Source organism: Rhineura floridana, chromosome 9, assembly GCF_030035675.1.
Source record: "Rhineura floridana isolate rRhiFlo1 chromosome 9, rRhiFlo1.hap2, whole genome shotgun sequence".
In the NCBI taxonomy this organism is placed as follows: Eukaryota; Metazoa; Chordata; class Lepidosauria; order Squamata; family Rhineuridae; genus Rhineura; species Rhineura floridana.
The window spans coordinates 46,251,528-46,274,791 of record NC_084488.1 but is presented as its reverse complement, the minus strand read 5'-3'; the positions used below and the strand labels follow the sequence as shown (position 1 = coordinate 46,274,791).

Genomic DNA, 23,264 nt, shown 5'->3' with positions numbered 1-23,264 from the left:
AGCAAATTTATTCAAGTTGATTATTGTGTGTAAGAGAGACACCAAATTTGGTGAGATGACAATGAAGGGTTTCTTTTTTTATTAAAAAAATTTTTTAGTAACACTGTTTCACCAAAACAGCTTTTTTCAATATGTATTAGTATCCTCTGCCATCCTGTTCACTTGTCTACATGGAATTATTTCCTGTGGCACTAGGTGAGCTGCTAAATACAAGGCTGATATGTATATATGTTTTTCAGAGAATATTGATGGCTAAATGAATACAATTATTGAAATAGTTGTTATGAATATCAGTGCCGCCAGATAAATGTTTAGAACACAAACATATGTTTAAAATCAGCCAGATTTTGAATAACTCAAATATTGTTAAAACTAATTTGTTATCTGACAAGTTATTGAAAAACCAATTTCCTTATCTTCCACTTTTTCAGCTTTTCTCCTTGATTGTACTACTGGCCTCTGACTGCCTAATGCCTTATTCATTCCTCATTTTCTGGGCAGATCACTAGTTTGGAAGATAATTAGGGACCCCTGCTATTCCATCAGAGACTTGGATCTCGAGGCTAATTAAAATGAAGTGCTGCACATATGCAAGCAGCTGATAAAGGCTTGCAACAAGGCACCTGGAATCCTGGCATTTGGATAGCTGCAAAATGGCAAAGAAAAGGCATCTCTTAGCAGCAGAATAACTAAGAGAAAAGGCAGAGAATCCTTCACTTGCTGAGGGCTCCCATGTTAATATTCTCCAATATGCTGATTGGCTAACCTATAGCAGAGCTCAAACAAGAGTTTTCTGTATTTTGGGACTCTCTTCATTACAGCATATTTTTCGGAGGAGGGGGGTTCTAGTGTTGGATTAAGATTTGGTTGACTCCGGTTCAAATGCTCACTCAGCCACAAGGCTCACTCGCCAGTCATACCTTCCCAGCCTGACCTATGTCACAGAGCTTTTGTGAGTATAAAACAGAGGTGGAAAACCATCCATATACCTTGGAGGAAAGGATAGAAATGCACTCTAAAAAATAAACATGTTAAGAAAGATGGGCTTGTTTAGTCTGCTTGGGCAGTTCTTCCACCTTGTCTGGGGCAGAGGGATTCCACATAATCAGGTGGAATGCATGCATACACAATTGCACATGCAGAAATATAATCTAAAAACACGTCTACAACCCTATCACATATATTCAGCCTACACACCAGGGCACTGTGTGAACTGGTTTTCAGACAAATGCATGGCTATGGACTGGAATTCTTTGTAATAGCAGTAATTGCACTTACCTGGTGCTTCCAGAATGCTTTCCATCTCAGGGTGCAATCCTATAGGTATTGATGCTGGGCTGAGGGAAGTTGGAATATGGTGGATCTCTGGCTGAGCCGGTGTTGTCCCACATCCCAGCTCAGCCAGCAAACCACCCATCCCTATTCTCGTATCCATCACCATATGTTAATAGCAAATCCAGGTGGTTTAATGCTTGCTTATCAATTTAGAAGCAAAATAGGGCCTTCCCCCCAAAAGATAGTGGCTCCATATACTCAAGGGTGTCACTAGATACAATGAAGTATGTAAATTTGTAAATTAAAAGTTATAAACAAATTGAAAAAAACTGAAAATCCAACAATCGCTTGACATGAACCTGTGAGCTTCGGATGTACTGCTGAATATGGTCAGTTGAATGGAAAGCCCTGTTCATATGTTACCTGTCTGTGGGGAACTCAGAGTTTTACACCAAAGTGGGGCCATACTTCTCACCCTGCCCCAATGCATTAGCTTTGCCCTCCGATGTGTGGTTGTCTGCAAGAGAAGCCCTATGCATAAGCTGCTGCTTGTGCATAGGCATTCCCTGGCAGAAAACCACGCTCAGTACAATCATTGGAGGGTGGAGCTAGCACAGCAGTGAAGTGAGCAGCACAGCCCCACTTCGTTTTGAAACTGTGAGTGCTTTACAAGTGAGTAACACATGAATAAGGCTAGAGAGAGATGGAGAAGAATGATTTGGATTGCTCAAACTGTTGACAGTTTATGGTACACATGCTTAATTATGTTTGGCGTTAAAAATACAGTGTTTGCAGACTGGGCTAGCACGTTTGTGAGTTTCATAGAAAGAAGACAGAATTGCTAAAATGCGGTGGCTGAGAAAATGAGCTGCAGTGTGAGAGGTGGATGGACTACATCCTGTCTCACCCATGAATTCAACAGGTGACCTTATGAAAGCCACTGTCACTCACTCTTAACTCCGCACTTGAGAGCACCAATACTGGCTAGTTTACAGAATTACAGTGATAACAAGTGGGGCTTGCATAAGAATGTAAGAAAGGCCCTGCTGGATGAAAGGCCTATCTAGTCCAACATTCTGGCCAACCAGATGCCTATGGGAAGCCCATAAGCAGTACATGAGTGCAATGGCACTGACAATTATTATTATTATTATTATTATTTATTAGATTTATTAGTCACATGTTACCTAAAAGCCTCCAAGCAACTTACAACAATTTTAAAACAAAAACATCTATCATGTTATAAAACAAAACAATAAAAAACCAGCCCCCTGAAAAGACGTCAATGAAAGCACCAGATGGATCTCACTGGAGAGTGTATTCCACAAAATGGAAGAGGTGTGCCCGTTTAGGACTCCAACTGGCCAGAAACAACTTGTAGTTCTGTTAACGTTTTTGTGGGGTTCATTTTCAGGGACTGGAACAAAAAAGGACAGCCTTTTTTTTCTTTTCCTCCCTCTGAGACCTTTCTATCATGCTACATAGTGCTAGAGGGCTGAAGTTTGGGGCTCGCTGCCATTCCCAAACATAAGTGGTCCAATAAAAGGATATATTCTAAACCATTTTGATTTTCTTTGCCACAACATAATAACTACTCAAATGGGACACTGCTGTTGTCATATTACCTTCCCAGCAGTCCCTCAGCCTAAGCCATGAATCACACTATATTTGCTATCATCACCTTCTCTTCATCTTCCTGTATTCCAGTCTTCTACAACATGGTGCCTTCTAAAAATTTGGGACTACAGTTCCCATCATCCCTGATCATAGGGTATGCTGGCTAGGACTGATGAGAGTTGTTGACCAAAAATCTTGAGAACATCAGCTTGGGAAAGGCTTATATTATTAATTTATTTATTTATTAGATTTATAGCCTGCCCTTTCTCTCAGTAGGAGCCCAGGGTTCCTTATATTCTCTCCTCCATTTTGCATTGCCCTGGGGAATCAATCTTTTCTTCTTCAACACTGCTGTTCAGATCAAAAACAATTAAAAAAGACTTGTATACCATACAGAAATTGCACCAATTTAGAATACTCTTTCTTTGACTCATGGGACATTGAAGTGACAGCCAAATAAGGCCATAGATTTTCATGGCAGTGTGAAATTTAAAACAAGACAAGACAGGGCGGCTGGAATGGCCACAGAAAACTAGAGAGGATGGAATCCTTTTGTTTTCACCAGTAGTAGGTAACTGGCATCCAGGAAACAAAATCTAGCTTGTTTAGCCCACTACTCACCAATATAGTTTAAAAATAAAAAAAGATTTCAGGGAAGAACCACAAAGGCATAAATGTCCACTCTTACTCTTCCCATCTACAAAGAGCAACATTACAGCTATAAGTGTAAAGGAGCAACAGAGATGGGAGATAACTGGTCCTTTGCCTCTGCCCTATGTTAATCCATCAACCAATGTTGTTACTGTTAAATCTGGTAGTGATTGCATAATCAGTCTGATAAAGTGTATTTGAACATAACTGCATGCAAATCAATTGATTCATTGATACAGACCTATGCATTTGCAGGATATATTCTATGGACATTATTTATTTATTGAATTTCTTACCCATCCCACTGTAAGGCCCCTGGGCAAGTTACAACAATATAAAAATACAATATTAAAATCAGTTAAAACAATTTAGTCAGAAAAATTGAGTGCGTTCTAAAATATGTGTATCTTATTATTATTACTAGTCCCCTTGAACTTAGTGGGAGTTACTTATCAAGATATGTGTATAGTATTATGCTGTAGCACGTGCATAGGAAAAATTTATTTCTGTCAGGTTATGGCAGACAAGCCTTGCAACAATGGCATTTAGTTTCAGACTTAATATTATTTCTGTGTGGCCCTGTACTTAGTGCATCATTGCCTCTGATTCTTGAATGGCTAGGCCTCACTGCTTTCGGAATAGACACCGTGATCCTATGCATACAGTACAGGCATACCCCGCTTTAACGTATGCAATGGGACCGGAGAGTGTACTTTAAGTGAAAATGTACTTAAAGTGAAGCAATTATGTTCACTTGTCCTGCACGCAATCACCACTAGATGGCAGCGGCGTCATGCCAATAAAGTGTCCGTTATTGAGAAGCGCGCATACTTTAAGCGGGGTATGGTGGAGTATGGAGCATGTACTTTATAGCGAGGCTACTTTAAGTGAAGCTACTTTAAGCGGGATATGCCAGCCTTGTATCAACTCCTATGTTACCAGCTAGATAGGCATTTTTTTTTGTAAGGATGAAAGAAAAACACGGGGAGAGGAAAAGGAGCTCAGAACTGCAAAACTCACGACTACAACCCCAAAATCCCAGCCGTTAATCCCGCATGTGGAGGAGCATCTGGGTTTCAGAGATGTAGGGAAGGCACACTGCATTGTTAGGGCTAGATTCCGCTCAACCGCAGCATTGACGGCCGAACCAGTGATCTAGAGCTTTCCAGTCCTGACCTGACGAGCTCATAAACGCAAAAATCCAGAGCTTGGAAAAGTTACTTTTTTGAACTACAACTCCCATCAGCCCCAGCCAGCATGGCCACTGGATTGGGCTGATGGGAGTTGTAGTTCAAAAAAGTAACTTTTCCAAGCTCTGAAAATCACGGAGGTGGAAGTGCTGGAAGGGAGGCCACAAAGCAAAGCAATACAGGCGGGAAATTTGAACAAAGTCTTGGATTCTATGCGGTGCCCTAACCCTTGCAGTCGTCTGGAGCCTGTGGGGCTCTTCTGTAGACGAAGATGGTCGAAGGTCCCGGCTGCACTCGGAACAAGGAAATGATCCGTGCCCGAGTGGCCCGGGGGCAGGTGGTGACACGCATGCAGGAAACCGCATTGCTGTCACCACCATTCTGGCCTGCAACGACGGGAGGCGGTTCTGCTGCTGCTGCTGCTGCTGCTGCCGCTGTCGCCACCACCTCTTCTTCTGATGCGGTTAGTAGCGGCTGCAGGCAGTTTGGACAGAAACCATCTCCATGGTGACCACACCGGGGTGACAACAGGGAAAGGGAAAACCGATGAGGTGCAGTGTTACCAGTGATCTTACAGGGTCCATCGGGCCATAAAAAAGAGCCCTGCTGAATCCTGCCAAAGACCCATCTAGTCCAGCATCCTGTGCTCAGAGCAGCCAGCCAGATGCCTCTGAGTAAGGCCACTAAGCGGGGCCTTTCTTTAGAACAGGGATGGGGCACTGTGGCCCTCCAGATGGCTTTGGACTACAACTCTCATCATCCCTCATGGCTAGGGCAGATGGGAATTGGAGGCCAAAAGAGTTTTTCAGCACCTGTTGAAGACCTTCCTCTTTCCGCAGGCCTTTTAAATTGAGACCTTATTCCAGTTTGCATCTGTGTTGGAATTGTTTTTAAGATGATTTTGTGAAGTTTTTTTTTTTTTAAAGATGATTTGCTTTTACTGTTTTAGAGATGTTTTTAGTGCCACCCTGGGCACCTTCTAGGAGGAAGGGTGGGATGTAAATTTTATAATAATCAATCTGGAGGTCCACAGGTTCCCCACCCCTGCTTTAGATTGTGTTGTGCGCTACTTTACTTACTACAAGCCAGCCCTGTTGCATTGGGGGAGGAGCCCTCCTGCTCATTCGCCTGAGAGTGGAGCCCTGGATCTCTGTCCCAAAATCCTGCCCTAATAGCACCACTGAATGGAGTGCTAGGCTGTTTCCAGATCACCTATTTATTCATCCTGATTTGTTTCCACAAGGTTTGCTGGAATTTTATGGGTTAGATGATGTCAGATATTTACCGAGCATTCATTCTGATTTGTTTGCGGAGAGCAAATGTTGTCCCACAGGTTCTAGTGCATTTTCCTGTCATTTTCTTGCTGCAAAAAGTCTATGTTTTAGGGGGGAAGACAGGAAGGATTAGGCAACTGTTACTGATACTGCTTCTGATCACTCACCTGCGCTCTCTCTCTCTGTGATGCTCTGTCTGTTGGCTCATCCTCTTTCTTAGGGCTGCACGGTACAGAGGATTGGGCCCAGCAAAATGTTCCAGAGTGAGTGTGGAAGTGGAAGCTGTGGGTACATGTTCCAGGATCAGCCTTTGTCTCTGCTTGCTTGTCCTCCCTCTCTGGAGGTGTCTCTGGATAGTACAAGCCCCACTGTTGTGCTACCTGCTGAAAGCCAGAGAGCACAGGGGAGAAACTGAGGTGACGTGGCTGCCCTACATGAACAATAGGCTGGCTGGCTTCTGCTCTCCCTTTCGGTGGTGTGGGATTGGGCCCAGGGTCTACCCAGTGTGAGAGGGTGAGTAGTCGGGTGGAGCTTTTTCTCTTCTGGCCTGTGTGCTACCCAGAGAGAACAGGCAAGCAAGCTAGAAGTGGTAGCAGCTGCTTTAGTGAGTCCTGCTGGCTCTACCATGCTATGAGAAAGAGAAAGGAGTAGGCAGAAGTCACCACAGCCGCCACCACTTCTTGTTCACTTGCATTCTGTGTCCAGTGTGGCAGACCTGCTCCTTACTGTTGCACTCCCAAATTTCGATGGCAGGTAGTGAGGGGTGTCAGAGGTTACTGTTCATTATAACCATGTAGGAAGGGAAGTTGTGTGGCATGGAAGTGCATGGGAAGGAACAGGCCAACAGCCCATACTTTTCAGGGACCTGGTCAGTGCCAGTGGCCCCTCCTGAGGCACTGGGCCATTGGTAATTGTCCCACAGTGTCTATCCTAATGCTGGCCCTGCACCGAATATAGGCTTTGTGGCTGAATCCTGACTAAAACTTAGCTTTTTAAAGATGGTTGGGAAGAATGGCAAAGCAGCGTACCATCTGAAATGTGAATCTTTTCTACCTTTTCAACACTGATTTTTTCAACAAGAAGCTGCTAGTGATGAGCAGGATCTGCAGCCCAGGCTGCTTTAAGTCCCTTTCATGTGTCAGCTGTGCAAAGGGGGCTCCATGTAATGGATGGTGCCAGACTGCTAGTCCTGCCCTCTGATATTGGGAAAGCTACTAGCCGGGCCCATGAACATCCACACATTGGCACAGATGTCTGCAGAGAGGAGGTTGTTCTCATGCAAGCTTCCATGCAATTAGGGTGCGTGTCATTGCAACAACAAACACTGCCTCATGTTTAAGCCACAGTGTCCCATGATTAAGGAGATCTGCTAGGGTTACTTCTTCAGTTACTCCTGCAAAAGCATCCTCTATAGACAGCCCATTTAAACTATAGAAAAGGCTTTAATGTTTGCTTTACGATTGCGTTAATAGGAGTTTAGGGCTATTTTTGTCTGTAATGTGTTTACGAATGTTATTGTTGTGAGCAGCTTTGCAAGCCGTAAAGCAGAAAAGTGGCACACGAATATCTGTATAAATCTTTACAAATTCCCATTGAGTTTTTTCTAATGACATATACATGGCACATATGCTCCCAGTGGGGCCTTAATTCTGTTTTGTTAGTCTATATTGTGATATTGTGATACAGTATTGGGCAGGTCACTTCAAATGTTGTTTAGGCTGCTGCAAAGATTTACACCAATAGGGCTATTGGTCCTATTTCTAACGCTTTAAGCATATGCAAAGTTGCCCAGTAAACATTCCTTTGGTCCATCTCAGTATTGCAAAAGACACAACTGATGGACATGAGGTTGGTATAGCTAACACAATCGTCTCATTCGCAGTCATCATCAGTTTTGACTGTTTCAGCGATTTCGGGCAGCTGTTTGTGTTTTTTCTCTCTCTTGCACAAAACACTTAAAAAGAAATAACCAGCAATCTGTAATATATTCTTGCCATTAACATAATAAATCAACCATAACGAGTCTGATTAATTTGAAGAGTTGGTAGAGCTCGGGCAAACATCTAACACATGTAAGAAATAATGAGGAAAGTGTCCTCAAGTCACTTTGCCTAATTAGAAAGATGGCAAAAAAAATTTTTTTTTTAATTATTATAAAGAAGCCTGTTATACAATATCTGCCATGGAGTAACTGTCATTAGGAAAAAAAATATAGTACAGGGAAAGATTGCATACTGAAACTGGCTCACAGGGAAAAAAATTTTTACTGGGTGGATGGGCTTGTTTGTTTGCTTAAAAATGTACTAATGAGGCATGCTGTTGGTATGAATAACCAGGACAAGGGAATAGAGCTTTCTGCCTCCCCTGTTTGCTTTCCATGTACACAGCATGCAATTTCTCTGCAAGTTTTGATCACTTGTGTTGCCAGCATAAAATTACTCTGTTGGGGCTTGTGGAACTTTATAGAGGAAAAGATGCTGGAATATAAATGAGCAGCTTCGGTTAATGAGCTGTGAAGATCCACGGCTCTATTCCTGATTGGTTGGGTGGGTGCATGGAGGAGTTTCCCCCTGTCTTTGTTCAAGCGCAGGCAAGGAAATTTTATTAGAAGCAACATCATCCTCAAAAGTCCTCTAGTACTGGATTATGTAGTCTTTCATTGGAAATATACTAAATATTCCAATTTGAAAATGCACAGAGGGATCACTGTTTTGGCTTGTCAGTTTGTATGCAAAGTCATGTTTGGCAAAAATAGTAAATCTTGACAGCGCTGCTACATTCATAGAGGTTTTTTTTTAAAAAAATTACAAGTGATGTTAACTTGTATTTTGCTGGTGCAATGTAACTTGTTTTGCCTTTCCTTATAATGTTGTTGTTTTTCTTATTCTGCAGAATAACCCTGCTGCACTGAGCCTTGGTGTTGGGTTTAATTTCAGTTTGATCTGCACAAACAGCAAAACATGGAGTAAAATTTTTCCTGGATTTGATTGATTAATAAAATTATTTATATGCTGCCTTTTTGGGCATAGCCCACTCAAGGTGGCTCACAATAAATACAACAATCTAAAATCGTCAAAATTACTTAATTGTGCTATTTCATACTGCAGTGTGTGTGTGTGTGGAATCACATGACTTAATGCTCCTCCCAAGTCTGTGCATATAGGAAATGAGCATGTTTGGAGGAAGGCTGGGTTATAATCTTTCTAACTTTCTACATGCAGGGAGGTTCTTCTTACCTGTCTGCTGCCTGAAGTTGTACATTCCAGGAACACTTTTATCATGTGATTTGCTGTTTGTGTAGACTTGGTCCTCATTCATGCTAAATGTGCCACTTTAGTGTTTGAATGCAAGACATGGCTTTAAAACAGGATTGGACAAAGATATGGAGGATAAGGCTATTAGTGGCTACTAGCCATGATGGCTATGCTCTGCCTCCATGGTTGGAGGCAGTATGCTTCTGAATACCAGTTGCTGAAAACCAGAGGGGAGAGTGCTCTTGTGCTCACCTACTAGTGAGCTTCCCATAGGCATCTGGTTGGCCACTGTGAGATCAGGATGCTGGACTAGAGGGGCCATTGGCTTGATCCAGTAGGCTCTTCTTATGTCCTGTGATTTCTTTCCAAATGATAAGAAACAATGCAATTGGCCTTGCAAGTACAATTCCTATTTTCAAATGCTTACCAGATTCTTACCAGATGTAGCACCTTTCCCCCCAGAGAATATACTTTCAAAAGTAATGTCATTTCTTGAAAGCACTTTTCAAACAGCTTGCACATAGTCGACTTGGAAAAGGCACCACCTGCTTGTACATGATCTTCGCTAGTTAGGAGATGGTAGAATGAGTCACCATGCCGTGGGTAGATTTGCGCTCAAATGATTGCAAGTGATGGCGTAGTCTCGCTTCCTTTGAAGAACAAGCCCCATGGTCATGTTGCAACCACAGCAGGGCATGGCATGTGCAAGGCTACAGCCAGCATAGTGCACCCCAAACTAAGGAGCTCCTTAGTTCGCATGTTTAGCAGAATAAGCTTCAATCCTCCCTCTTCCCATGATCCTGTTTTTACTTGTAAGCAGGAGTTTCTTGTATTGCAGTCCACCAAGGGATGGATAAACATCTTGCTGTTGTGGTGTGCCTGGGACAGCAAAAATGAAGTGACTGCCAAACATCTGGCAGGCCACAATGTGTAGCTGGTGGCCTAGCTTAGGCTTGACCAGTTATGCAGGGCTGGTATAGAGAAACATCCTGAAAAATATAATGCCATTATCAATAAGATGTCTTATTTATTTATTAATTTATTATTTGATTTATATCCCGCCCTTCCTCCCAGTACGAGACCAGGATGGCCCATGGCTTGTTGGATGCACTCATAGTAAGCCAGTCCTGAAATATTATATTGATCTACATCAAACTATTCAAAACTGATATTTGCATTGGTTGTGTTGATAGAAAATGGCATCCAAAGATGCCAAAAATTGCTCCCATTCACCATCTGATTTCGTGCATCCGGCAGCAAATTGTCACCATATCTGAAATAATGACCTTACCATGACCTTCGGTTCACAACATGTTTATTTCACAAAGACATTTAAAAATTCAAAAACAAATTAGTAATTGAGAAAACAGCAATCTTAGGCCTTTTAAATTATTTACTATTGCACATGTAGAGGGGAAGATATTTCATAAACAGCATCAGCATATTATAGTAGTTTGGCAGATAAATAGCTAAGTGTCATTGAATTTGTGTTGAGTGTTTAGCATGTAGGCTTCCAAGCTTTTTTGCCTGAGTAATTTCCTAAATTCCGTTGTACTGATAGAAGGGTCCTGGATGACCATAGACTTGGTCAGGTTGGCACATATGAATATTTGGGCATTTGGTTTCGTGAGTCTTTCAGCTGGAGAATCCAGGGCAAACTGGCAAGGACTAAAGCAGAGCAGAGAGAGAGTGCAATTTGTTTGTTTCTTTTGTGCAGACATTGGAAGATTTACCCCCAGCGGCCATTTGTATTTTTCAAATCAAAATTGTATCTCAGATTCTTTTTGGAGTACCTATTTTGTTTCCATGTTTTAAAATCTCTCTAGAAGGAGTTTAGTAATATCTTCTTAGATTTACATTTGGCATGCAATTCCCTTTACTTATTTTTACTCTGTTGTTTTCACACCACTCAGATGACTGGGAATAAGGTCCCTTGTCAAGACTTCTTGAGTATGCTTAATGGGTGTGTATTCAGTGGTGTGGAAACTCTGGGGAAGGACCTTTTCATGTATTTTGGACAGAAAGCCTTGAGGTAAGTAATAGATACATAATTTTGTATAATTTTGAGGGATTATTTATTAAGTTTGTTGAAAAGCTGTTATAAAAAAAGGTGTTTCTTGTTCCCTCCACCCTTACAGACTAGCCTGGTTTGCATGTCACACTGTGCCAAATCATGGCACACTAAGTCATGTGTGATCACTTGGGTGTGTGGCTCTGGGAGAGGAGATCTGGGCCTGGCTGCTTTGTTCCTCCATACCCTGGTCATTCTGCTGCTGAGCTAGCTAAGCCATGTTTCATCTCAGCGTGTCATTAGCTCTCCCAGACAAACTGTGAGTCATAAACTAGAGGACAAAACTTGGTTACAGCTGGTGGTTAGTCTGGAGAAAGCCATTACTAACCACCATGATCCTGCATTCAAATGACATGACATGGCTTAGCTCAGCTCAGCACTGCAACAGAATCACTGAGAAGAATCAAAGCAGCAGCAGTCTCCTGTCCCAGTATCCACATGCTCATGTGGTCATACTGTTATAAACAATACGCCCCAGTCCCTTTTAGGGATCCTGGTAGCTTGGATCCGCTCCCAATACTCACCCAATAGAGTTCAAGAACGAACGAAACAAGATGGAGGATAGAGTATATTTATTTCTAACACGTGCACGTGGAGAAGGGCCAAGCCAGTTCTGACAGACTCTGCTGGGTTGGCCTTTTTATAAGCTTTATTCTACTAATTATGCATGCATCAATCTCATCATATCTACATCATAACTACATCATTAATCCATGGCCATTTCCTCCTGGTAACCATATTAGGAGATTGTTTTTCACACTTGTTATGTTCACATTGACCTTGTATCTCTGCAACATAGTTTGCAACATAGTCTGGGCACAGGTGCATTTGCAACTAAAAGCCTGTGAGAACAACACAGTTATCTATTTTGCAGACACAGCTTTAAACAAACAATGATTCTTCAATTCAGCAAATTAGCATTTCTCTTTCCACACACACAAGTAAATTAGCTGTCAGCATTTTAACACAAACAAGGTGATTCCCAGTTCATTTCTACTATGAATTCAAAACAGGCCTAATTTTCTTTTTACTTTAACCATGCAAAGAAAGCTAATTAAACAAAATATGTTATTAATTCAGACAAGTAGAATTCAGTGTCACAATACTGAATCATGGTTTGGCTTAATGTGATGTGTCACCAGGCCATTGAAAATGTTCTTATACCAGCTGCAAACTTGATGACCATTGATAGGAGAACATAAGGAAAGTCTTGCTGGATCAAACCAAAGGCCCATCTAGTCCAGTATTCTGTTCTCACCAGGCCAACCAGATGCATATGGGAAGCTCACAAATGGGGCCTGAGTATAAGAGCGCTCTCCCCACTTGCAATCCCAGCAGCTGGTATTCAGAGGCATTCTGTCTCTGATAGTGGAGGTAGAACATAGCCGTTGTGGCTAGCATCCATTGATAGTCTTATTTTCCATGAATTTGTCTAATGCTCTTTTAAAGTCATCCAAGTTGGTGACCATCACTTGACATGAGTTGGCATGAACTATTTTATTTTATTTTATTTATTATTTGATTTATATCCTGCCCTTCCTCCCAGAAGGACCTCAGGGTTTAAGACAATGTGGGTAGAAGTTTTTCCCTTTGAAATCTTGCCTAGGATTTTATTGGACAATTCAGCAGTCGGTGATATAGACACATAAGGATTATGTTAAGAAAAGTTAGAATAAAGATAATTGATTGGATACAGACAGTCGCATTTATGTCTAGGCCTCCAGAGAAGAGGGGAGTCTAGTTGACAAGGGCTTGCTTGTAAGGGAGTACACTGCGTAACAAAAGCTGCTTGTGCACACAGTGAGGCAAAAAGCTTTCATCACCAGATCAGGGCTTACATGAAGATGAATGTGATGAGGCAAAAATATATAACTTATCCGCTGATGACCTCAGCAGGGGGACACAGACATGACCTCAGACACGAGCATAGCCCTTGAGGGAGTCAGACAAAACATTACCAAGAGGGTAGAAGTGGCTTAAAATATTGCTTGATCTAAATATTATTGCAGTTGCAGGACACATTTTCGAACTTTTGAGATCTCATTGATTAGGATTCATCCATTGTTCTGCTGATTTATTATTATTTAACCATTCTGCAGTAGTTTAACTATCAATCCTTATTCCCAGGCAACCCAGGGAATTGTAGCTCTGTGAGGGAAATAGGAGTCTCCTAACAACTGTCAGCACCCTTAACAAACTACAGTTTCCAAGTTTCTTGGGGGGAAGCCATGACTGTTAATGTGGTATAATAGTGTTTTAAATTTATGGGGCAGATGTAGCCTAAGGTAGCCAGTGCTGTGTAGTAGCTAGAATATTGGATTAGGGTTCAAATCTCCTCTCAGCCGTGAAGCTCACTGGGTAACCATGAATTAGTCACTGCCTCTCAGCCTAACCTACCCCACAGGATTGTTGTAAGGATGAAGTAGGGAGAGGAATAACCGTGTATGCAATGTTACACTCCTTGGAGGAAAGGTTAGACGTAAATGTAATAAATAAAAGGAATGAGAAACTCTAAAAAACAACATTTATTTAGATGTAAAAGTAACATTATGCTGCTATTGCCAATGACAGACATCTTTATATACCTACCCTGAGGCAGAGTAGCTGCTAAGTCAGAAATAGTGATGTTCTGAACTGTGCTTTTTTTAATATATGTTTCCAGAAATGTCTTTCTCTTTTAGGATCCACTTTGGCATGAATGGTTCTTTGCGTATAAATTTAGATGCAAAACAGAAGTGGAGCATTGGCAGTCCTGGAAATACAACTTACTGCTGATTTGATTTGTTTCTATGATGCACCTGTAGAGCTTAGGTAAAGTAACATATGTTTCCCTGTGAGATGTTTTTACCAGTATTCCAGAAGGGGAAAATATTCTGGCTCCAATCCAGAAACAATGTAAGGTGGCTTAAATCAAGCGGAAGCATGCTTAAATTCAAGTAGTTCAGTTTATTTACTTTAAAAACCACGGGGTGGTGTGGGGGATGGAAAGAGGTTTGCAAAATCCCAGTGTTATGTACATAAAATCATAAACTTGTACCTCGTATTTAATGGAGAGTAGTTGCTCCCTTGTTCCATACTTGCAGTCTTCACTCATAAATAAAAGTATGTGTATACTAGGACTGCAGTGTTGAATCAATTCATTCATTTAAAAAAAGTTGACTGAAAATGTGCCCTTATCAATCAGGCAGCAGATCCCTCCACTTTAAGTATAGGAATAGGGATCCTTTGGTCCCCCAGACATTGTTTTTATTTGTCCAAGTGGTCTGTAAGGGGTGCGGGAAGTCAGGATCCGATCTACTGATTGGAAAAGGTTCCCCACCCCCAAGTTTACTTAAGCAAGCCAATTTTAACCTTTGGCAAACTAAGCTGGTTTTGTTCAATAGACCATAGTTAACTTTAGCCAGTTTAGGGTTCCGACATAATTTAAATTGTGGCTATGGTGTAGTGGTTAAGGTGTTGGACTATGGTTCAAATCCCCACATAGCCATGAAGCTCACTGGGTGACCTTGGGCCAGTCACTGCCTCTCAGCCTCATGAAAACCCTATAGGTCGCCATATGTCGGAATCGACTTGAAGGCAGTACATTTACATTTTTTAAATCAAAACTGAGCCACTAAAACAAGGGTTACTTGTTTAGGGCTGTGGGTTGTTTTCTGCTAAGCCCAATCTGGCTTTGGGGGGTTTGTTCTTTTTGATACTACTTACCAAAACAAATACTACTTAAATGTCTTCATTGCATGATGCATTACTAACCTATTCTTAGGTTACAATAGTTCTTTTTTCCTTCACCTTGCAGGAACATTGCTGAAAGTGAACAGAAAATTAGAATGTTAGAAGACTTGGATGTTTGCTGTCCAAAATTTAGCTTTTTAAGAGCAGAAAGTGAAATTAAAAAGCAAAAGGGCCATATGTTATGTGATGTTTTGCTCGATCAGGCAGTCCTACCTGGAGTGGGAAATATAATAAAGAATGAAGTACTTTTTGACAGTAGTCTCCATCCTGCTGTTAAAATATATGAAATATTTCTAGCTTCTTCCCACCCGAATGTTTGAATTGCAAAACTAGTGTTTAAGAAAATGCATGTAAATCTGTCCCATTTTCATAATGGTAATGGAATTTTAAGAACCTGGCCATAATAGTTTCAAAAAATAGATCCTCAAAATAATTGTCTAACAAAAATTATTTGGTATGCAGTGACCAAAATTGCATTCCTGTATAAAGTAAACTAGAGAGCCAGTCTGGTGTAGTGGTTAAGGTGTTGGACTATGACCTGGGAGACCAGGGTTCGAATCTCCACACAGCCATGAAGCTCACTGGGTGACCTTGGGCCAGTCACTGCCTCTCTGCCTCAGAGGGAGGCAATGGTAAACCCTCTCTGAATGCCTCTTACCATGAAAACCCTATTCAAAGGGTCGCCGTAGGTTGGAATCAACTTGAAGGCAGTCCACTTCCTTCTTCATAAAGTAAATTAGAGGTCTCGGTAAGTAATCCATTCAGGCTGATTTTTCTGTGTTGTAGTCAATAAGTTAAAACGGACAATTTAAAAGTACTGGAAACTCACAAAGTGTTCAAGAGTCTTCTTTTTTTAAAATGCTGTATGGCAATAAAACTATTCCATGGTGAATATCTTTTGGTGCCTTAAAAGTAACGTGAAATTCTTCTCATTGCCATATGACATAAATCTTGCATGTTTTGTGGGTTTCTAGTTTTTCTGATGGCGAGTTTGTAACAACCTGACCATAGTGTCTTGCTTAAATTAAATTATAAATTATGTGTGAATTTCTTGTTGAACATTTTAATTCTAAACAGCCTGGGGGTTCCATCAGTTTCGTTTAACACCCCTTGCATTTGATATGAAGAGAAAAGTGGGAAAGGGGACACTGGAGCAGCCACAGTTCAACTGTAACCAAGATGATTTAAATTTCGGCACTGATGCCCTTTAACTGGTTGGCAAGCGCAGAGCTTGGCAAAGTTATTTTTTTGAACTACAACTCCCATCAGCCCCAGCCAGCATGGCCACTGGATTGGGCTGATGGGAGTTGTAGTTCAAAAAAGTAACTTTGCCAAGCTTTGGGCAAGTGGGACAAAGGTTAATGGTGCTGCCTGACTGTCATGTTTACAGTGGAATCCTATATATGTCTACCTATATATGACTTACTCTCAGGTTCGTGTGCATAGGATTTTTAAGATAGGGCTATTTGTCATAAGCATTTCCTTGTCTGAAGTACACTGTAAGAAAGCAATGATCCATTGTTGTTTGGATAATTATTCCTGTCGTTTTTAAACCTATGCTCCGAATTCCAGGCTTGCCAGTTAACAGATGAGCAAGTACATCACTTGGTGAAAATGACTCGGGATTTCACACTACTCTTTTATGAGGTAGGGAAGAAAGCACTTTCTCAATAGATCTGCAAAAACTGCATTAAAATGTAAATGCTGAACATGTTTCCGGTTAGTAAAAATGTTTTGACATTATTAGTATAAAATTGCTTCACCCAACCAATTGATTGAAGAGGCTTTTTCTCTCTGGTTGATTGGAAATCATCTGTAGAATCCAAAGGACTTGGGGCCAATTCAGAAAAAAATAGGAAAGAACTGTGCCACTCCACTAGAGAGCCAAGATAGACAATTACATGATTTAATGGTCCCAGCTGTCAGAAATTATCTGGATATAGAAAACTAGCACTCCTAGAGGAAGAGTTCTAGTCTTTACTATGCTAGTTTTCTGTTTGAAATATTTTTATTTTTTAAAGATATGTGAGTATTCCTGTGTGATTACCCCACCACAATCACATAAACTGGTTCAGTCCTGGAGTGCTACATCATGTATTTTTTCTGTCCAGGTTCATTGGCTTTTAAGTAGATTAAGTGCTTAAGCAACATTGATTTCAGTGTACTGGAGAACTGCTAACTACCCCATTATCCATTGCACAGTGCTTTGAAAAGATGAGTGCACTGCTAGATGTTTTGCTTACCTATGTCAGAAAACTAGGAAAATGCTGATGATCTTTGTTTTGCTGCAAATAAGGAATATAGGCTTATAGGTTTATAAAATGTGTATATAGCTTCCAACTAAAAAGTCCCAAAGTGATTTACAAGCAAGCAAAAACAATAATAAAATGACAAAACATATTAGCAGATTTAACAATATAAAGTAATATCACTGGTGCTGTCCAAATGCCTGGGAAAACAAAACAATTCTTTGCCTGGTGCCGAAATGATGACAAGGTTGGTGCCAGGTGGGCCTCCCTGGGGAGACCATTCAATAAATGGGAGATGGCTGCAGAGAAGTAATTTCTAGAGAAGCAGGAATTTCTCATGTTCATGGGACTTTAACTGCCAAAAGCATGAACATATGTAGTATTTAATTTTTCTTTTTTTTATCCCCGCTCCCAAAAAAACAAGGATAAAAATGTTTGACAATGGGCTGGTGCTCTGGCTTTCTGAATCACATGAATAATTCTTTGTTCTAGTGTCGTAAAATGGGATCAGCATTATATAAACATTACAGAGTGTGCAAGCACTGTGGTCAATGCAGAACAAAGATCACTGTGTGCCACTTAGGAGAGAATAACAGAATGACATACTTCTGCCCTCTGTGTCAAAAGGACAAACCTCAGCTTGTGGATCCTGGGTAGGTTGTTTACTTTTATAAAACATCTCCCACATTATCTTAATATTCTGAGAAGGGATTATTTTAGAAGTGACAATAGTCCTTCTACTTGCACATTGTCAAAATCCAACTTTTTTTTTTTTAAAAGACATTCTGTATTTTTCTGCTTTCTTTCCTCCTCTCTCCAGGCTACCCCTGCCCAAAGCCCAGCCAGCTGAATTAAGCCTGCAGTTCTATATGCTTATCCTGGGAGTAAATCCTATTGAACTCAATGGGGCTGAGTAGATATTCATAGGATTGCACAGTAAGGGAGTTTTGTACCTTTCCAATGCAGCAGCAGAACTTACTGTTACTATGAACATTTCCTGCATTTAATGATAAAGGGTGGTATTCAATGCTAGTTCAGTAGCCCCACTGAAGAGTAGTAGACACATTGAAGTATGTGCACATGACTAATGTAGGTTTGTTAATTTCAGTCTGAGTAGGACTTAGTTGAATACGACTGTAAGGCTGCAATTCTAAAGCCACTTCCCAGGGAGGGGGACTTATTTCTTAGTAAGCATGCATGGGATTGCAATGTAAGGCTGCAATTCTAAACACACTTACTAGTAACCAGGTCCCAGTGAACACAGCAGGACTACTTTGAAGTAAACATGCATAGGAATATGCTCTAAATACGCCACCTACTTTTATTTGTCTTGCTTTAAACATTTTTATCTCATCTTTCTCTCATTTGGATAGTGGTTATTATTAGGGTAGTATTCCCTGATGCTAAAATAGTAGGGTTGAGGAACACATTTGCTACTGGAGTCACACAGATATCTTATTATACATCCACAAGAGTGGCTGTATGCTATGGCCAGCATGGATATTTTGCATTCCACAATGTTAAACTGAAAATACCCCCATGCCATTCTGCTGCTTCCCATAAGCTCATTTCAAAACAAAACCTTACAAAACATTTAGTCCTGTACTCAGAAACGCTTGTTTAACAACCCTCTATGGTTTCATGGTGATACACAGAACACTCAGAGAGAATCGAGAGTTCAAAGTGTAAAACAAGAGAGAGAAAATGCAGACCCCTGTTGGATTTTTTTCTTTCAGTGGTCTCACAATTTGTTGAACTTAATGGGGGATGTCAACATCCATGCCGAGGCCACCTTATCCGGGGTGGCTCTGGATTTCATGGTTTCCATGATAACCATGTGACTGTCCCAATATGCCATTGGCCCAACACATGTGGCAGGGTAGACTTGTTTTTTGCAACTGGACATGGAGATGGTGATCTGAATGTGGGGAGGCCTTACATCAGTCCCTCTGTCATGGACAGATCACTGCTTGCTGAAGTTTAGACTTACAGTGGCCTTTCCCCTCTGCGAGGGTGGGGGACCTATTAAGTTGGTCCGCCCCCAGAGACTAATGGATCCGGATGGTTTCCAAAGGGCTCTGGGGAGTTTTCCGGCTGATAAGGCTGGCGCTCCTGTCGAAACCCTGGTTGAACTGTGGAATACAGAAATGACCCAGGTGGTTGACATGATTGCTCCTGAGCACCTTCTCTTGTGTAGAGCTCGTACGGCTCCATGGTATACCCCAGAGCTGAGAGCGATGAAACAACATAGGAGATGGCTTGAGTGCAGATAGAGACGAACTCCTGGTGGATGCAATTACACACTGGTAAGTGCCTATGGTAAGCTGTACTTAGGGGCAGTGAGGGCAGCAAAAAACCAATATTTTGCTGCCACTATCAAATCATCACAGTGGAGCTCTTCAAAATTGTCCGGGGGCTATTACACTCTGGCCCCAAGGACATGGTAGAACCATCTGAGGCCCACTGTAATGAATTTGCTAGGCACTTCCAGGATAAAATATTTAGCATTTGCCAGGACTTAGACTCCAGTGTTATAGCAGGTGAATCAAGCGGGATATCCAGAGCACAGCCTTGTCCCGATTTCTTGGATGAGTTTCAGTTGGTGCAGCTTGAGGACATTGACAAGGTGCTTGGACAGGTTCGTGCAACCATTTCTGTGCTGGATCCTTGCCCTTCTTGGCTAATTAAAGCTAGCAGGGATGGAACAGCCGGCTGGGGCAGGGAAGTGATTAATGCCTCTCTGCGATAGTGGGTGGTCCCTGGCCACCTGAAAGAGGCGATAGTGAGACCACTCCTGATGAGACCCTTCCTGGAGCCAGAAAATCTTAACAACTATAGGCCGGTAGCAAATGTTCCATTACTGGGCAAGGTCCTTGAACGAGTGGTAGCAGGCCAGCTCCAGACACTCTTGGATGAGACCAATTATCTGGATCAATTTCAGTCGGGTTGCAGGCCTGGTTTTGGCACAGAAACAGCCTTGGTCGCCCTGTATGATAGCCTCTGTTGGGGGAGAGACAGGGGGAGTGTAACTCTGTTGATTCTCCTTGATCTCTCAGCAGCTTTCAATACCATCGACCATGGTATCCTTCTGGGAAGACTGGCTGAGTTGGGAGTGGGAGGTACTGCATGGCGGTGGTTCCACTCCTACTTGGCGGGTCGGCTCCAGAAGGTGGTGCTTGGGGAACATTGCTCAGCACCCTGGATTCTTCAGTATGGGGTTCTGCAGGGGTCATTTCTGTCCCCCATGCTGTTCAACATCTAGATGAAACCTTTGGGTGCGGTCATCTAGAGCTTTGAAGTGCATTGCCATCAGTATGCTGATGACACGCAGCTCTATTTCTCCTTTTCATCTTCTTCAGGTGAGGCTGTCAATGTGCTGAACCAGTGCCTGGCTGTGACAATGGACTGGATGAGGGCTAATAAACTGAGGCTCAATCCAGACAAGACTGAGATGCTGCTAGTGGGTGGTTCTTCTGACCGGATGGTGGATGTCCAACTTGTCCCGGATGGGGTTGCACTCCCCCTGAAGGAGCAGATTCATAGCTTGGGGGTTCTCCTAGAACCATCTCTGTCACTTGAGGCTCAGATAGCCTCGGTGGCACGGAGTGCCTTCTACCAACTTCGGTTGGTGGCCCAACTACGTCCCTATCTGGACAGGGATAACCTGGCTTCAGTTGTCCATGCTTTGGTAACCTCCATGTTAGATTACTGCAATGCACTCTATGTGGGGCTGCCTTTGAAGACGGTTCAGAAACTGCAGCTTGTGCAAAATGCAGCGGCCAGATTGGTAACAGGGACCAGACAGTTTGAACATATAAAACTGATTCTGGCCTGCTTGCATTGGCTGCCTGTATGTTTCCGAGCTCAATTCAAAGTGCTGGTTTTAACCTATAAAGTCTTACATGGCTTAGGACCACAATACTTGATGGAACGCCTTTCCCGCCATGAACCCACCCCTACACTATGGTCAACATCCAAGGCTATCCTCTAGGTGCCTCCCCCAAGGAAAGCTGGAAGTCTGGCAACAGGGGAGAGGGCCTTCTCAGTGGTGGCCCCCCAATTATGGAATGATACTATTAACGAGGTGCACCTGGCGCCAACACTGTTATCTTTTTGGCGCCAGGTCAAGACTTTCCTCTTCTCCCAGGCATTTTAGAATTGCTTTTTAATTTTTTTTTTAATTGTATATTTGTTTTTAATGTTTTTAATAGTTGTAAACCACCCAGAGAGCCTCGGCTATGGGGCAGTATAAAAATGCAATAAATAAAATAATAATAAATAAATAAAAATCACCCATGTTCACAGAGTACCTGTAATCCTATCACTGACCTTTCCCAATACTCTGACCTTCATCTTCTGCAGTTTAAAAGTTAAAAAAGGTCTAGCTGATCTTTAATTTAAGAAATTTAACATTGGAGTCAATGATAAGCCACGGCATGCTCAGTATGAACCAACTGTCAGTGTTCTAAAAGTCAGCCTCATAGCTGTTTGGCTTGGTTAATCAGGTAGCCACACCCATACCAGACATTTATTCACTTTTAACAGTCATGGCTTCCCCCAAAGAATCCTGGGAAGTATAGTTTGTGAAAGGTGCTGAAAGTTGTTAGGAGACTCCTGTTCCCCTGACAGAGCTCCAGTGGCCAGAGTGGTTTAAGAGTCAGCCCCTCTTCTGGTGATTGTAGCTCTGTGAGGGGAATAGGGCGTCTCCTAGCAACTCTCAGCACCCTTCACAAACTACACTTCCCAGGATTCTTTGGGAGAAGCCATAAATGTCTAAAATGAAATAAAGGTCTGGTGTGGATGTGGCCAGGGACAGCTTTGGTTTAACTTTGGGTGGGAGGCTACAAGTGCCTGCTGTAGAATAAAAAGATATCTCAGAGAGGAGTCAGGTCTCCTGCTCCCCTGGTGTATTCACTATAGCTGCCCAACTTCCCTGTTTTTTAAAGTTTGATAGAAATATCTGTTGGCTATCAGTATGTTCTTAAACTGCAAGGGTTTTTTGTGTGTGTGCCTGTTAGTGAATTTTATTCTTCTTATTTCTCTCATGCAAAATGATGCAGGCAGCAGGGTTTCAGCTTGTTAAGCTGTGGATGGAGGATATCTACTGACAGCACCAGGGAGCAAGCTTTTAGTGAGAGTATTTTCTCCATGCTTCAGAAATAATAAAAGAATCTGCTATCTTCTAGCCAAATTGGAAGGGATTTTCACAAAGGATCTTTTTAAGAACATAAGAAGAACCCTGCTAGGTTAGACCAAAGGCTTGTCTAGTTCAGCATTCCGTTTCTCACAGTGGTCAACCAGATGCCCCTTGGAAACCCACAAGGAGGCTAAGAGGGCAATAGCCCTCTGTCGCTCTTGTTCCCAGCAGCTTGGTATTCAGAAGCATACTGAAACAGAACTGTCATTTACATGAGAAAACTGACGCATGTGGGTTGAGTGGATCCATGCTATGTGGTGTATCCAGCTTTCATCACAACCCACGCTTCTCCGGCTGTGAATACAGGATGACCAGTAATGTGATGAGCATGAACTGAGTTGCAAGATGCCCAATCTTGTTAAGGTCCATTTGTGCATGCTTCTCTAGCTGGATGAGGAATCCATGCATGCAAGCCCCCAGCCTGATGCTCCAGCTGCTGCCTTTTCCTTATAATGTTGCATGATTTTTTTTTCCATCTGGTGTAATTTTTGAGTAGAGTACAGTGATAGCAGGGCAGATAAAAATGATGTTTTTGTCAGGATAACCAAACTATGAGATGGGCAAGTAGAAAGAAGCATATGATTGAAAAAGGCTTCCTTCAGTTATTTAAATATTTATAACCCATCTTGTATCAAGTGGTCTCAGTGCAAGATACGCAGAAGCAGAAAACAATAGCTTCAATTACAAGGATAGGGAGGTTTAAGGGGAGGGAGGTGGCGGGCTTTTCCTCTGATCAACAGATGCTCCTTTTGTT

General features: G+C 42.0%; 1 protein-coding gene across 1 annotated transcript in view; it reads left to right on the top strand.

Annotated features, from left to right (window-relative positions):
* The first annotated feature begins 5,004 nt into the window (after nt 1-5,004).
* The window catches only part of NEIL3 (nei like DNA glycosylase 3), a 31,575-nt gene continuing 13,315 nt past the window's right edge, over nt 5,005-23,264 (top strand). Inside the window, 8 exon segments of the mRNA XM_061584165.1 lie at nt 5,005-5,169; nt 11,175-11,293; nt 14,014-14,055; nt 14,057-14,143; nt 15,129-15,336; nt 16,497-16,502; nt 16,637-16,711; nt 17,806-17,966. Of these exon segments, the coding sequence (XP_061440149.1) occupies nt 5,005-5,169; nt 11,175-11,293; nt 14,014-14,055; nt 14,057-14,143; nt 15,129-15,336; nt 16,497-16,502; nt 16,637-16,711; nt 17,806-17,966 (863 nt within the window).